This window comes from Perca flavescens, chromosome 6 (genome assembly GCF_004354835.1).
Source record: "Perca flavescens isolate YP-PL-M2 chromosome 6, PFLA_1.0, whole genome shotgun sequence".
NCBI lineage: Eukaryota > Metazoa > Chordata > Actinopteri > Perciformes > Percidae > Perca > Perca flavescens.
In genome coordinates this window covers 36,780,295-36,798,067 of record NC_041336.1, presented here as the reverse complement: position 1 = coordinate 36,798,067, position 17,773 = coordinate 36,780,295, and the positions used below count along the sequence as shown (strand labels likewise).

Genomic DNA, 17,773 nt, shown 5'->3' with positions numbered 1-17,773 from the left:
GTGCTGGCCTGATGCCGCTGGAGCCGTCAGACAGCCTTACAGCACGCACGGAAACGAGAAGGGTATGTATCGACTTGTCTAACTCTGGGGGTTACGGTGAATAAGCTAAATTCCCAATAAGTCGCCGTGTTCCTTTAAGTTCCTGTGAGCTGTAGCCTACGTTCATCACTTCTAAACAGAGGCAGAACATAACGGAATCTCTGAGATTATGTGCGTGCGTCCGTCCGTCCGTTGTCTTTCAAATATCTTGAGAACCGTTCATCCGATCTGCTTCACACTTTGCTTCCTAGGTACCCAATAAAATTGGCGTTTGGAATTTGGAGCAGTTTGGACAGCGTTGGTTTGGATATTAATAAACTCTGAATAAAACTAAACGGCCGCACCATGAAGGTTGAGATAACCAGAATAAAACTGCGACATGGGTATAAAGGTTGACAAAAAAAAAACAAAAAACTACTGGTGTCATGCCAAAAAATATTCACTAGCCAAAAACTGATTGCTGTTTACCCTACATGCAAATGATGAAATTAATCGTAAACAAACACATGGTAGATGAACGCCCAGACTCTTGGGCTCTCCAGCACGTTGTTTTGTTGCCGGCAGTTGCGCACCTGTCTCCGCCTGTTCTGCACACTGTTTATAAGCGGCTTCCCCAGAAGGCTGAGCTGGGCTCCCTGCTTCCCCCGCCCGGTCCACATCGCCTACTACTACCTGGATCTGTGATGGCTACACGATAAAAGGGGCACACGCTGAATCTCTAGATGAGCCACAGCCGAACCGCGCCTGATTGAACCGTGCTGCAACATGTGTTACAGGTTGAGTTTTATAAAAATGTATTTATAAAAAACTAATTCACGAGGCCCTTTACGTATGCCATATGGTGAAACCCGCCTGTGATCGCACAGTACAAGTTCTGCTTTATCAGCACAATGTACTTACATTTAATAACTTTAAGAACTGTTCATGGTGGAAATTTCAACTCCCATATAATGTTGGATAGTTTAATGAATAATAATGCATCATATTGTAATTGTGATATTTTGTGAGTAGAATCTAAATTGGCAACATTCTCTGTCAGGTAAAGGTAGTACAATGTTTTCCTCTGAAATGAAAGCACAAAGTGAGTTAGGTTTCAAATTAAGTGCTCTTAGGACCTTCTGTAAGTTATTGAGTTACAATGGTTCTGGAGAAAGCTGCAAGCAGCAATACAGGAGGCCAAGCAGTCGGCCCGTTCCAAAAAGGCACGTTTGGATGGGCACTGCACTAGTAATACATGATACAAGACAATACTAAAATGTTATAGGAAAACATTAAAGGAAAGCTATATTTATTATGAATAAATCTATATTTATTTTTAATGTAGAGCATTTTAGCTGTCCAAAATATGTATATTGCTTTACTATTTTAATGTAGACTTACTCTAGGCTAAATTTACACTTACACACAAAATTAAAAGAAATATAGTAAAAAGTATGAATTGGACTTGCTTATGCGGACATATTATTAGAGAAGTGGGAGGCAATAACATGTGATTGGGACATCCCTTTTCTGGCATCATCCTTATTTTTTAAGCCACATGCATGCTTCCCCATATTTGAAGTTAGTTTCAATGCCTCTGTCTCAGAAGGCAATGATGGACACAGGAGTGTGTGTGTGTGTGTGTGTGTGTGTGTGTGTGTGTGTGTGTGTGTGTGTGTGTGTGTGTGTGTGTGTGTGTGTGTGTGTGTGTGTGTGTGTGTGTGTGTGTGTGTGTGTGTGTGTGTGTGTGTGTGTGTGTGTGTGTGTGTGTGTGTGTGTGTGTGTGTGTGTGTGTGTGTGTGTGTGTGTGACGATAGAGGTTGTTACTTAGCAGTGAGACAATTACAGGGCAATGACCAATCTTACCTCTTCGTCAGCATCTACGTCAACAAACCTGTGTGTTGAGTCTGCTCCACTCCCCTTCAAAACAACCAAAACAAAACACGGCCGACACTAAAAAGCAGCCACCAGCAATTATCCAGTCATTTGGCCCTAAGCTCTCACATGCTGAATGAATTTATCCTCCCTGTTCTCCCTGTGGTGGAAAATAGTGATGTTAATTCATATGCCATGGGATTGGTAGCCACACAAAGACCAAAGACCAAGTGCTTCCACCTTGGGCGATTCTGTGAGTGATTATGTTTACTGCTGCTTGTGGGGGACCAGCGGCCACTGTTTGTGAGAACTGCATTTCTCTGTTCCAGAGGAATCCTGCTTTGGCCCTATTCACACTGTTGAAAATGTGTTTTGTTTTATATAAGTTCAAAGAGATTTAATAGTGGCAAGTCTCTCTTTGAGTCTGGGTTTAGCCTGCTACCTGTGAGTTGGGTGGATCAAAGTTATACTCAAGATTTGCAGTTTCAAAGCTAAACTCCTAAAGAGCCACACAAATTTTCATTTTTTGCAAGTGCCACAGGACATGTATTATGAAGTGTCTTTGCAGTCTGACAGTTTCTCTAGGTAAACAAGCATCTGCTTACAAATTGTCTCTTGTCACATGTGATAGCCTGTTATTTTGGACATTTGATACAAAAATGAATGGACACTCATATTAATTTCTATACGTTCTTGCATACCTACATAGTTGACTTGTGTATAATTTTCCACCAATGTTTTTATACTGTCTCAACCTTTTCCGTTGAGAGTACTGGAGCATCTGGGGACCCTTTCTTATGTTTTTCCCTATTGAACTAATACATTATTAAGCTGGGTCCCAAAATATGGATTTTAAATTCCAGTCCTAACTATTCTTATTTTGTTGGTTAATAATGCTCAGACCATATGTTGATTTAGATTTCTTAAGATAACAACTGCTTTCTGGAGGGTAGTGTTGTTTCACACCCTGCCACAAAAGCACAGAATGCACATTATTACGCTTAGACACAGGGACTAAGTTCATTGTGCATGAGGTTGCGTTCATTCCTACTTTTGCTATGCTGTGTTTGTGTGTAATATACATGTGTATGTACTGTTGTGCAAGTGCATAAAGTACACCTAAATGTATGTGTCAGATGTGAGTGTGCTTATGTTGCTTTCTGTCTGTCCAAGAATTGTGCATGCATACATGGTTGTGTAAGTATGCGTGTGATTGGAGGAGATTGAGATTTACATGGACTGAAATGCAAACACTCCTGAGATAAATCCATGGTCCAGTGCTACTGCTGTCCTGGTACTGGGACCTTTGCTCAGAAAATAAATACAGCATCTGTTCTGGTATTACTGGGAAATGCTACTTATGGATAGAGAATATCCCATACTGGTAAATGCTGGAGCTTTCTCCAGCTGGAGCTTTCTTGTGTTCGGAGACTTGCTGTACCATGCATGGTTGGGTTCTGTGAATCTACAATTAGCTAATAGACTGGCTAACATAATCAAGTGATGATGGTAACCTTGTAATAACAGTGTTTCCATGCTCCTGCAGGAAACTTGCCATGGTGTCAGTCATCAAGATTCTTGCACCACTATGTTTATGTTCCTAGTATTTTGTATTTTATAGAGAAAAGATCAAAATGAAATGGGATAGTTGGTGCTATGTCCAACAGTAGCTACTATATGTATTTACTTGGCTAGATTGCTATCTGTACTAACTACATTTTAGAAAAACAAGACCAACTTACAGTTAGGGCTGTGCTCGATTAAAGAAATTCTTAGTCGACTAACACTCATTCAATTGTATCAACTAATCGATTAGTTGATTTAATTGACTGATCTGTAAATCTGAGTTTCTCTGCAAAGAGTCATGCAAAAGCATCACTTTAATTCTTGTGTTTACCAGAGATGTGCTCTTACGTTTCTTGGAAATAAGTCATTCAGCATGAAAAAAGCATAAAACATGACTAATCGACTAAAGAAATCTAAGTTGACTAAGACCAAAACAACCGATTAGTCGACTAAGAGGGAGCAGCCCTACTTACAGTACATTTATTGTCTGATGGACTTGTCAATCTTTCTCTCCATGGCTAATAACTGGCAAGGCTGATAGCTGCTAATACTTTCCATATACAGGAAAAATTGTGAGCATGGACAGTATAGTGTTTCTTTCCTGTATTGCACAGAAGAGAGTACTTGGCCTGTTCTAAAATCATAAAGGAGCTGGTTTTTCCAGTCATTTTATGGTTGAACAGTTTTAAGTGGGCTCCTTCCCTGTGGGCCGCAGCACAGGTGCTGGCTGTGTCAATTGTTTACAGAAGTTCAGAGCAGCGCGATGGCTCGCAGAGAGACGTAGTGGGGCCCTGGACTTGGTACGAGGCAAGAAGAGGTATAGCAAGTGTAAGAGAGACACTCTGACACGGGTAAATTAGATCCAGAGAGGGAAATAGCAGGAGGTAAAGTGCTGGTTTTACTGCCCAGGCTGCAGGTGCGACAGCAGCGTTCTGACTGACCCCAAAACCACAGGCACACACACACAGCCACATTCATGCACGCAAGAAAGCAGCCAGGCACACACTCAAACTCAGACAAGCACATGCATGCATGCAAGGCCACGCACAAATGTCACGAACACACATCGCGTTTATGAGTAGAGTTTATATTATGTCATCCTCTCTTCCTGCCGCTCTGTTTGGTCAGGCAGCAAACTCATGAGAATTTTGTCAATTGGATTATGCTAATGAATAGTCGGGCCTGTGTACAAGTGGCAGAACAGTTAACCAATTCATATAAATATTTTCATCAACAGCACCCTTTAGTTCTGCCTAATTATCGGTTCTGTTATGCCCTGGGCCAAGCATGTAGATACAGGAAGACAAACATTTGGTTTGGAAAATAAGGGAAAAGCATTAAAGGTTTATATGTTTTAACTTGTAGTGACTGTGTTTAACAGTACATGGGAGGAATGAATAATGCCATTGGTCCTGTAGTTAGGAGGATTTATTGCTGTATATTTTCATATTTTATGGTCGAAACTCCCCTGTCTGTAATATTTTAAGTTCTTTCTTACTTCATTGAGTAATGTCCTTCGCATGTATGTTTTTCCTGTGAAGCTTCTGTTTCTGGGCGTCACTGTGGCCATTAGGAGGTACTGGTAACACTGCCGGATGGCTCCCCCAGCTCTGCTGAAACCCAATCTATCGGGCTGCTCTTTCGCTCCTCCTGGCTCTTGATTGCTACATCCCTCTGCCTCTTCACCACAAAGTTGCTGGCCCCCACCTTTCACCCTCACCAAAAAATAAATTTCTATTTTCCTGGGTCTTTCCATTTGTATAAAATAGCTCTTGCTCTTCAACGCCACAAAATGTAAAATTTCCTGTGCCTTGCTATTCATATTTAACATTTTGAAAGTAAGTGATGACACATTCTTGTTGAGCTATCGCACAATTGAATGTGTATTGAGTGTTCGCACAGGTCGCCCATTTGGAAGTTTTCTTCTTAGCATTGGCAGAAGGGTGTTTCATTTCCAATCCTGTCGTTCCTAAGACACTGTTTCACTGTGCCCTCAGAAACTCCATCTTGTATAAATATGTATAAAATTCTGAATTTTGTATGTATGAAGGCGTGTGCATGCTAATCCAATGAATCTTGTGTATGTTTAAGTGAACATGCAGGCTCCTCAGTGGTTTAAGGCTTGGGAGGGATATGTTTAAGGCAGCCTGTGCATAGTTTGGGGTTAAACAGGACTTTGTATCGGAGAGGAGAGCTCTTCAGAGATTCATAAATTCACCCAGGATTTGTAGCGCTGCTCAGGCAGGGTGAGGAGTAAAAATGTTTTCTTATGGATATTTAGCTTCTTTCACTTTACATGTCCAAGGGATAGACTGAGGCAAAAAATAACATGTCAGGGCCTCCTCTTATTTACGAGTCAACGAGGATGGCAGGGGTCAGTAGTATTATGCCTAGACTTTTAGGGAATGCAGCTCTGGATTTTACTCGTTTACTTTGTCTCAGAACTAAGTTAATGTGTCCTGATGTATGCTAGTAGATACAGTATATGGAATTGTAGCTACTACGTCCTCCTGTGTGCATGTGTGTCTATTTTTTATTTGGCATGCTCTTTGTGTATATTTTAATCTGGACCTATTGTGCAGTTTAAGATGTTTCTCATCTGTTTGCTTATGTGTTCTTAGGTTACGTGCAGAGTCTGATAAGGCGCGTGGTGAACAACGTGAATATTGTGGTGAACAACCTGATCCTTAAGTACGTGGAAGATGACATTGTGCTGTCGGTCAACATTACCTCAGCAGAGTGCTACACTGTGGACGATATATGGGAGAGGGCCTTCATGGACATCACTGGTGAGCAATGGCTGCTTACATTCCTTGGTAGTGGGATTAACTAGTAAATCCACTGAGACAAGAACCTATATACTACAGTAAGTATTTAATTTTGTTAGTTCAAACTAAGGTCAAACTGACATATCGGACAAGTTTAAACATGGCTCTTTGTGTAAATGCCCAATGTCAGCTGCCAGAGAAGTCTCATATTCCGACTCCCCAGTCTGATTGGAGCATGTGTAGGTGCAATCCAGAGTGGGCTTTGACACAGAAAAGAGCTCACATTCAAAACCACAAAAGATGATTGAAGTGGGGGATTTTAAACCTAAGCATGCCACTTGTAAATAGAACAGTAGGACTGTAATCCATGTGGGCCCTTGCTTTTGATGGCTGCATGGATCCTGCGTTGTGTTTTTTTTGTTTTAATTCCTTGTAGAGACAATAATTACTTGTAGCAAAGCATAAGAATGTATTGGAACTAGTGTTGCACGGTATACCAATACTAGAAAATACCAATAATATCCTATAATTAAACACGCACAATACCCCATTTTATTAGTACTGATACTTTAAGGATGACAGTGTTTTAATAAGAGCCGTCAATTGCGTCGATGTGTGACAGTGTTTGTGTGCAGTGCTTTGCTTTAGAGTACCGCATTGGGTTTGGGATACCGCACGCGTTTTTAACTTTGGTGCAGTCAAAAAAAAAAGCTGCAGGTCCCGGGATTTAGTGCTGGTGCTAACCAGAAGAATGGATGCAACAAATAAAGTTAAAAATAGGATTAAAGCAGGTCATGAACAAGGTTGGGAAAATAACAAGACGTTTCTAATTACAGACCAAATGTACTGATAAAATTAGATTCACCATCTTTTCTGAACATCTCCAGTAATTTGCCAAACACATAATCAGCCAAAAAAGCGCTCACCAGACACCACAGTGTTTCTCAATAACGTGAAATGGACAAAAAGGAAAAGCAGTCCGGCGAGAGTGACATTGTCTTCACCTCTGTGGTGTCTTCCTGATTTTAGAAGCGTTTCCCTCATAAACATCATATATAACTATTTTTTAATTTTATTATAATTTTGAGGGGTTTTTGCTTTGGAAGCAGAGTCTCGCCGTCTCCCGGGCTGCAGTACCACTCTCCGCCTGAATTGTTTCTAGTGTGCGTGCGTGGGGCACTGTTTTAAAGTAAAGTCTTACTAAATGCTGTGCGGTGATATCTGGTTGCAAGTATGAAGTTAACTTTCAAAGAAATCACACAAACTCAATTATCGGGGACATCAGACTACTGCATAACATGTAAATATTTTAATTCATAGATGTTTACATTTTAAATTAAAAAACTGAATTTTAAGTTCCATGTTCTGTCATCTATTATTCCATTAATAATAATTTATACTTTATAAATCCTGCAAGAGATATTACAATTTTCTTTTCACTCTGTTATAGGGCTGGGAAAAAAATCGATTTGATTTAAAAATCGAGTTGGTAGGTCAAATCGATTCATATTTTCAAAAAATCGATTTTTTAGATTTTTTTAATCCAAATACAGTATAAATAATTTGGATGTTTAACAATCTTTGTTGCACACTGCACAGTGACTTTTCACTTAGAGAAAGGGTTTGCATTTGCAATTTTGTTTATGTTGATGCACTTTAATTAAATACAATAAATATATATTTTTTAAATATATTTACAGCTTGCAGTTATTTTGTTTTAAATGGAAGGGGGGGAGGAAATCGAATCGTAAATCGAGTTTTTTATAAAAAAATCACAGATTTTTTTAGGGAAACAAATCGCCCAGCTCTACTCGGTTAGAACACACAGACCTGAAATACACACACGCTCAGTACCTATACATGCACAAATGGAGCTAACTGGTAGCTTAATGTCACACAAGCCTGGCATCTTTGGCTTTTCCTGAATCTTGTATATGTACTACAACAACGATAAAGTTTTCAAATCTTCCTAGTTGGTGTTTATTCACAGCAACAATACTGTAAGCCCATCTACATTCTCTGTAAAGGGTTTCCATTGTACTTAGAAGCTCTTGCACCGTACAAACTCCTGGGTTTCTCAGCTTACTGCCAGAGAATTACAACTATTTTAACTTGAACTACCATCATAACCTTGAAGAAAGAACTGGTTCTTTATACGGAGTCACAAAAGCCTAATTCAACAAAGAATTCATAAAGTGGTCATTTTCAGTCACTGTTATCACTGTGGAATTTCTTGTTAAGGGGGCCCTCTTCCAACATGTGAAGCAAGTATTGGTTACAACAGTAGTTACTGGCACTGTTTAGAGAGTGAAATAATTCTGGGAATGATGAGTCCTGTTATCAGTCTGTCTGGGGTGAGTGAGTCAGTGACAACTGAGAATCTGATAAACACCACACACACCACTTGGTTGTACTACTTGTAAATGTTACATTACACAACAGCTCTGTGATGTCTGCAGAGTCATCTCACCTTATTCCCTAGATCACAGATTTACTGACAGGGCCTGCACTCTGCTACTGTGTGTATGATAGATTGTAGGTGTGCATTTGTCTGTGTGCGTACTCTTAATATGTATGTTCACATGTTGTGTCAAGCGCATTTGGTCAACCTCTTATGCGTTCAATGCAAAATTATCTATAATTTTTTCATTTTCTTTTTTCTTTATAAAGCTCCAGAGCTGGTCCTAAGGAAAGTGATCAACTTTGCGGACTGTACTGTGTGCTTGGACAAGCGGAATGCTAGTGGCAAGATCGAGTTTTACCAGGACCCGCTGCTGTACAAATGCTCCTTCAGAACACGTCTCCATTTTACCTACGACAACATCAGTTCCAAGATCCCATCTGTCATCAAAGTGAGAAGCTCCATATTTGAGCAATAACTCAATAACCGTCATTATCTTCCCAAAGCTCAAGATCTAGAAAAAGATTTTTAAATGGGTTAATCTGATGTCATTTTGGTATCCTCCAAATATGCCACACATGCTAGGGATGGAAAAGTTGTTACAGGAACATGACACTTCCTTTTTTGAGTTAGCTGTTCTTAAATCCATAACAGGATAGTGACTAATTTCAGTCCATTGTTCTGAATATGTATGGAAGAAGAAGACAGCCCACGAAAATGCTAGATAATGCTACAAATAATATGATTGGTCACTGTAGTACCATCACTATTTGATTTTGACGCAAGTGGTCTCTAAAGAGATTAGACTTTCATCAGCACCTCAGTTTGGTTTGCCTATCTGAACAAATGGCACTTTGTTTCATTCTAGTAGGTTTGAAAAAGCTACCCTAGAGAAGAATATGCTATTCCTATTTTGGCCAATTTAGACATGGTTTGTTTAATAACTAGTCAACCATATTGATGTAATTGAGAACACCCTAGCAAAGCAGAACTGGCTCATTCCCATCTACATATTGTCAGTATCAGTTTCACGGTGTCCAATCAACAGAATCGGACGCAAAAGTTTTGCCACATTTAGAGTAGTTGCATCTGTTACAGTATGTTAAGCAGTAGCTTTGGTAAGTCCACTTTGACTTTATTCCATAGCGTCTTCTGTTATTTATAATTTACCACTGTATACAAAATATATAATACAAACCCCTCTGCCTAAATGAAAAGTTTAGTTGCTGCTGTAGTTAATTACAGTAAACACATTGGTTCACATTACATGTATTATGTGGGTACATTTGGACCTGACTTCTTTTTTCCTGACATTGTTTTTATTTCATGGAATATATCTACTTCCTTCTTGTTACTCCATACAGTAAATCTCCTTGCATTCAGACCATAATTTGTGGTTTATAGTTGTATGTCATTTAACAGGAGCAAAAATTCCGTCTTCAACATGCAACTCTCAGCATCCACCAGTTAGCCAGAGGGGATGCCATACCACTTCTTACAGGGCCTGGGGCAGCGCTACCATTTTTTTTTTTTTTTATTAAACATTCCTATTCACATTAAGCGGGAGCCCACTATAATCATCTAAACATATACTTTAACAAATCAAATCTCAGAATTTAAACCATCTCTTACGTTTTTCTTCCCTATGTTTCCTCAGATCCAGACCATGGTGGAAAGCCTGAAGTTGTCTATTACAGATCAGCAGCTGCCCATGTTTATCCGCATTTTAGAGCTGATTATTGCCCTCTACTATGGGGAAATTGGAGGACACAAAGAGGGCGAGGGAGAAGAGGGCAGTGTTCATGTCAGGGAGGCTGGAGCGATTTTACCTGGTGAGTGGGCATCGACAATTTTGTCTCAGATTTATTGTTATCTAAAACAAAACTCTGGGTTGCTTTACTTTATCTGGTGTATTTTTTTTATTTATTTTTTTAAACTTCTTTCAGTAGCAGCATTTGCTAGAACTTATGCAAGAACATATGTAAGTACATTCAGTAAGGTCATTTCTGCTCTTTATTTATTTGCTTACCTACAAAATAGAAGAATAAGGCAGTTGTTGTAGCTGTACATTTTTACCCATCATACCAAGCAAAGGACGTACACAGCAAACCAAAAGCAAAAAAGTAGAATTTTCTTAAAGCTTTTTTTCTTTTCTTTTAAAAATTCATTTCGAAATTATATATTGAGGTTTCACAGCGATGTAGCACGTGTGTCAGTATAGTTCCTGTCACAGTCATATATCACCAGCAAAATGTGGTTGAAAGCTCTGAAGTGGTTAATGATCCATTTGACCATGCACAAAGCTTTGAAGGTTTTCCTTAGACAGTGTTTTCGTGACGCTTTGCTTGTTGCCTTGTTCTGTTCAGGGGCTATGTCTGTCCATATGCTGCTGTTCCTAAACGGGACATTTAACATCACTTTGACCATGGTGTGCGCTCCTCCTGCTTTTTCCACAAACAAAAGATGGAGCGTGTAACTCGACACAGACCGTTGTCGTCAAGCCTGATCCCCTCCATGTGGATAGAGGCAGGAGAGAGGAGGATGAAGGGAAGACACAAGGATGAATTAAACACAGGCCCATCTCTGTCTTTAAAAAAAACCCCACCTCTTTCCCTAAACGCCCATCTCTCCCCAAATGCTCATCTTCATCTCAGCCAAATAGAACAGGATCAAGTCCCAGGTCCCGCTGGGCTAAATCAGCCTCTGTAGCACCAGGAGCAAATTATGGTGCAGGGGAAGTGGTGGGCAGAGGGGAAGCAGCCCAACACAATACAACCATTCGCTCACTCCCTCTAACTTGCTCCCTGCTTGTTGGCCTGGAACTTTTACTGCAAGTTGGCGCAGCTTCCAGTTCAGTGTCCATTGCCAGATGTAAGAGTCGGTGTCATGCTACTGCTATGCGGAGCCTCTGAGAATGAATTAGTATCCCATCACAAAAGGGGACCAGCTCTTGGAACCTGAGCACCCCCAGATCTTGTTATGCTAGAAGTAATCGACAGAGTGAAGACGCTGATACACACATACACACACACACACACACACAGCTGTGCGTGCGTGCGTGCGTGCGTGCGTGCGTGCGTGCGTGCGTGCGTGCGTGTGTGTATATGTACTGTACTTGGTGGGTTTGTATTTGTTGGGAGGCGTTTGGGCTTCTGCAGGAACATATGGTTTCAGTGTATTCATTTCAGATTTAAGGAATGAAACTCAATTCTTTTAATAATAGCAGCAGAATTACAGCTTAAATGATTTATTATTTGTGATAAGAAAATATAATGTAGTTCTTTTTGCTAACAAGGACTGACAGCCTTTACCATTGATAGTTTCTGAGTTCTACAACATTCACGTATGTTGACGCTTATAGTGACTGACTTGGCTTACATGCATATTTATTTTTAGTGGGTTGTAGTTTGTAGGAAACAATCATTGTCACATGATTCCAGTATCGTACATAGTACTTCATCACATACATTTGATTTCCCATAGGCTGCGCGTGGTGAGTCTTTGCTGTATATTCTGGTTCCAATGGGGGAGGGGGGCTGGGGTGTTGCTTATTTTTGAATATTCATTTTTCCTCCTTGTGAAGGTGTTTTTCTTTTTGCCCATTAACAAAGTGGAAAAAAGCTGTTTATATGCCCATGATTCACTGTTGCTGCATGCTGTTTATTTGATTTTTTTTCTCTTTTTAGGTAAGCCAGTGTCTCTTTAATGAATAGCACTAATAAGGGAACAGTGCGGGATACTTATGTGTCACTAACCAAAGCAACCTTTCAGTCAGGATTAGACAGCTATTTTTCCTACTGTCTGAAATTCAATGAAGGCTATGATATACTGTAAAATTTCAGCGGTTGGAAACATAGATGACTAACATGCTTGAATGGACCAGCTGGTCACGGCACCGAAAGCTGTACAGTTTCAACAAGTATGTGAAGACTTATGAACCGAGGGGGGGGTGTGTGTCTGTGTGTGTCTGAGTGTTTTGTGTTTGCTTTGTAGGAGAGCCTCAGAGTCCTTAGAGGCCTTTCGAATGGAATGGACCATCACACACATATCAGCCAGAGGCCACAGGCTATCTGCCCATTATAAACCTCATGTGGCTCCCTTATGCTAGCCTAGTGACGTGACAGGGCCTCTTTTTAATCATCTTTTCACTTTTTAATATTGGTGTGAAGACGTGGAGGCCATTGAGTTTAGAAGTCTATGGATATGGATGAAACAGGTTTTTGTCCTGCAGAGCATTTTATATTCTCCTGCCATGACTGCTAAAATGGATTTTAAAACATTTTGATGTTAATGTCAAGCTGGTAGTGTTAAATTGAAACAATATGTGACACACATGATATGTGTGTGTGTGTGTGTGTGTGTGTGTGTGTGTGTGTGTGTGTGTGTGTGTGTGTGTGTGTGTGTGTGTGTGTGTGTGTGTGTGTGTGTGTGTGATGACGAGCAGAGTAGCCTTTGCTCAGTGGTCAGGTAATCAGTCCACCTCTCCCTCTATAAACATGGAGGGACATCTACTGGCCTGTGAGGGCACTGCCTTTTCTCACTCCTCCCCTCTCACTGTCTCAATGTCACTCAGCTGTTCATTCACTTACACACTAACTCCTAGCCACCACTCGCTAGCTTAGACATACGCCGCTGCCTAGAGGCCTTGGACTCATGGAAACCAACCATGACCCTGACACATCCTATTACATAGTGCGTCTGAGATCTGCTTATGGACATGTGCATGCTTATGTGGTGCCACACTAATATTGTGAGTTGCCCACGGAAAATATCAAGTTAGGCTTTGATTGCTCTCATGGTAAAACGGAGAACCATGTTGATTTTATTTCACACCTTTGTGGTCATAGTGCTCTGCTTCACAGCAGCATTTTGGCCTACCCACATCACTCTCTGGGAATTTTTCACTCACTTCTTTGGATTAATACTTCAAAGTGTCCTTAAGCCGGTCTATTTTGATCACTTGATTGGTAATTGTGCTTTTATTTTGATTGCCTTGCAATTCAAACGTAGGTTTTGTCAGGCTGTGACATGAAGCGAAAGAGCTTAACTTGTTGAACTGACACCTCAAAGGCTTCCACGGAGTGAAAACGAAAAAAGAGAAATGAGAGATAAAATCCAACAGGGAGATTGGGGAGAGGGAGAGAGATAAAAAGCCATAACATGGAATTTCCAACTGCCAATTCACAAAGTGAAAGATTTAATTAAAATATGTCATAATTTTCACCGCCTTAGCCTCTGGGATTCCTAAGCTGTGACCTCACGGACAATATTGTTTTCTCACAGAGGACGTGAGGCCACAAGGAACAGGATTACACATTCTTGTGTATTGACATCAGCTTCCTCTTTTCTAACATGTATGGAAACAGGCACGATTGGGATGAGTTCAGAGGTCGACATCAGGGACCGGGGTGGTGCATGGTGGTTTGGGTAACCCGTGAACCCCTAAATAGTTTGCTGAGAAACGGGGGAAAGATAATAGTGAATGGGCTTCACCACACTTTTGCTTCTCTTATGTTAAGTGACATGCCAGTCTAGTCCAAGTTTTCTGTTACTGACACAAGGACCGGCCTGTTAACATTCTTTAACTTCTGTTTATCTTCAACTCTTTTGTTTTCCTAATATCCCTTATTGTGCCATATTTAGATCTCTGCCCAATCTGCTTTCTCCCAACTGTCTATTAGGGCTGCACGATATTTGCGATTATTTTGACTGATATTTCGATTGCGATATGATTCACAATATTGGAGGGAATGATCATTTTTGTATCATTATTCTCATTGAATATATACATACATACATACATACATACATACATACATACATACATACATACATACATACATACATACATACATACATACAGTACAGGCCAAAAGTTTGGACACACCTTCTCATTCAATGCGTTTCCTTTTTATTTTCATGACTATTTACATTGTAGATTCTCACTAAAGGCATCAAAACTATGAATGAACACATATAGAATTATGTACTTAACAAAAAAGTGTGAAATAACTGAAAACATGTTTTATATTTTAGATTCTTCAAAGTAGCCACCCTTTGCTTTTTTATTAATAAGGGAAATAATTCCACTAATTAACCCTGACAAAGCACACCTGTGAAGTGAAAACCATTTCAGGTGACTACCTCATGAAGCTCATTGAGAGAACACCAAGGGTTTGCAGCACTATCAAAAAAGCAAACGGTGGCAACTTTGAGGAATCTAAAATATAAGACATGTTTTCAGTTATTTCACACTTTTTTGTTAAGTACATAATTCCATATGTGTTGATTCATAGTTTTGATGCCTTCAGTGAGAATCTACAATGTAAATAGTCATGAAAATAAAGAAACACATTGAATGGTGTGTCCAAACTTTTGACTTGTACACTATATATATATATATATATATATATATATATATATATATATATATATATATATATATATATATATATATATATAAAAAATTAATCTAATTAATTACAGGCTTTGTAATTAATCGAAATTAATTGCATTTTAATTGCATAAATATTTGACCTGAGAACAGTGAGAAGTAATTTTTTTCACATGGATTTTTAGTATACCATTGAATAATGACTGAATACATAAGCTTAAGCAACACAATATTGTTTATTTTTGTTCAACCAAGTCCAGCAGACCAGTGCAATTTTTGCCATTAAGTGTAGCAATAGCATATTTAGAAATATAGTACATTTCAGAAATTCAGGTAGCCTATAGGTAGGTAGACCTTCTGTAAACTATGTTTTTTTAAGTAAAACACAATACTTTCAAGTACATTTAGACTTAGTTACCCTGGTTCTTAAACCAGTCATCTGGTGGAGTGTAGGTTGGGTGTGGGTCCTTGTACTTGGAGTCGGGCTAGCTGTTAAATGTTTTGCGTCGAGGTGATACTTGAGGCTCGATGTGCTGCGGTGATATGCAAAGTCCTTGTTGCATAGCATGCACACAACCATGCTCTAATCAACGCTTCCATCCGTTCGTTTTTTATAACAAAATTTCCCATCCACGGGGCCAACCAATGCTGTCTCGTCAGCTTCTTCGCTCATGTTCACTGTGGTTTGTTGTTGTCTGAAGCATTGACATATATAAAAGGTCTGAAGTCATGAACGCTAGTTGGTGCTCCAGTATAATCGGTCCGCCGAAACTCATCCAGTGAGAAACGTCCTGCGGTGCAAAAATAAGTGTGATTAAAATGCGTAAAAAAATTTGTGTTATTTTTTGTGTAATTAATTAACGCATTAAAGTCTGTAATGAATTAATCTTAATTAACGTATATATATATATATATATATATATATATATATATATATATATATATATATATATATATATATATATATATATATATATATATATATATATATATATATATATATATATATATATGTATATATATATATATATATATATATATATATATATATATATATATATATATATATATATATATATATATATGTATATATATATGTATGTGTATATATGTATATCAGACAGACAGACAGAGACACACACACACACACCGGTCCGGCACAGACAGCCCTGACCACCGTGATCCACTAGTCCCAGTCAAGGCTCGCTTCTGTCAGGATGCTGGCTGACAGACTGTGCCCTCTGGCCTCCATTGGAACAGGCTTCCTCTCTCTCGTTCATGTAGCAGTGAGTTCATGCAGCAGACATACACACCTGCATGCTGGAGCATTGGCAGCAACTTCTGTAAACTGCCTTGTTCTCTGCTGTTGTTGTGTGTTCAGTTGACAGCTGAAACATCTTGCTTGTATTAAACTACCCTGAGGACGTGGACAAATTAATTTAGTGTGCTGCATTGGGCACATGCGCTTACATTATCAACAGTTGTCTCTTTGTTTGACCAGTTTGTTCTTAGAACCTGCCTCTTTACATTGATTTATCTGTTGTAAAAGCATACTAAAGGGGAATGTAGTGTGTTTCATTTGAAACCTAATTTGAATGCAATATAAATTTGGTAACAGTATTGTTACCAAATGTAATACATTTGTTTATTGCAGACAGTGACCTCCTGTTTTTAACAATTCTCATGGATTATTATGCATTTTTTAATAAGTCTACTTTGTGTGCACCAGATCGGAAGTGTGAACTTTCTGAATATTTAAAACATCTTAAACATACTCTTTATCGGAGTAACAGTAGACCTGCAGACACTTACCCTGCCTTTTTTCGTACTATTAAAAGTACAGTAAAATCATCTGCTTATCTTTACATTATAATTAATTATGTCTTTTTTTGACCCTTCAGGGATGGATGTGGATATGGAAAGCCAGGGGACTAGCCAATATTCTAGCCCAGACCTCTACATGCAGTCTGGGAGTCCTGAAGAGGGAGACCAGGGTTGGGTGTCTTGGGCCTGGTCCTTTGTCCCAGCCATCGTAGGCACAGAGGAGGAATATGAGGAAGACCTGTACCAGCAGAGAGAGACAGGAGGCATCCCCAACAACCCACAACAGCACACACCCAAAGACCCCATTGTTTCCATAGGCTTCTACTGCACCAAAGCTTCTGTTACATTCAAGGTAAATCAACTGTTTAAAAAAATAATAATCATAAATTATTTAATTACTAAATCATAACTAAATATCACCCGGGGGCTGTAGGCCAGCATACATTGGGTGAATGACAGTTATAGTTTTTTCCATGTGTAAAGTTGTATTCCGTCATTGGGGGAAAGGAAAAACATGATCAACTTGATGTCAAATATCAAAATGAAATAGTCAAATATGGGTAAGTGAAGTACTTTAATATTATCTACGGTTTTAAAGTTACAAGTATTCTGCATCACATTGAACGTAAATACATGTGGAATGAATGTGATTTTAGCTTTAAAGAGGCGGTATGCAGTTGGGGCCATTTTTGCTGGCAGGTTTCTCTATAGAGCTCCCCCTACAGCTTTGGAATAGATATTTGACAGCTCCTATGTTTACTTGTGTGTGACTCCTCGCTCGGTCAGTCTGCCGTTAACTCTTCCTCTGTTCCTCCGACAATGCTTTCGTAGCTTTATTCTTCTTTTTAGCCGGCTCAGCCATGACGATAGTGTGAAAAACTCCATCGATACTAGGGCTGTAGCGATACACTAATCTCACGATACGAT

General features: G+C 39.4%; 1 protein-coding gene across 3 annotated transcripts in view; it reads left to right on the top strand.

The window, feature by feature from the left end:
* Positions 1-17,773, top strand: part of vps13b (vacuolar protein sorting 13 homolog B) — a 372,345-nt gene that overhangs the window by 28,683 nt on the left and 325,889 nt on the right. For all 3 annotated transcript variants that reach the window (XM_028581593.1, XM_028581590.1, XM_028581591.1), the window contains exons 5-8: positions 6,081-6,248; positions 8,898-9,079; positions 10,286-10,460; positions 16,924-17,198. In XM_028581593.1, the coding sequence (XP_028437394.1) occupies positions 6,081-6,248; positions 8,898-9,079; positions 10,286-10,460; positions 16,924-17,198 (800 nt within the window). The remainder of the gene's footprint in view (positions 1-6,080; positions 6,249-8,897; positions 9,080-10,285; positions 10,461-16,923; positions 17,199-17,773) is intronic.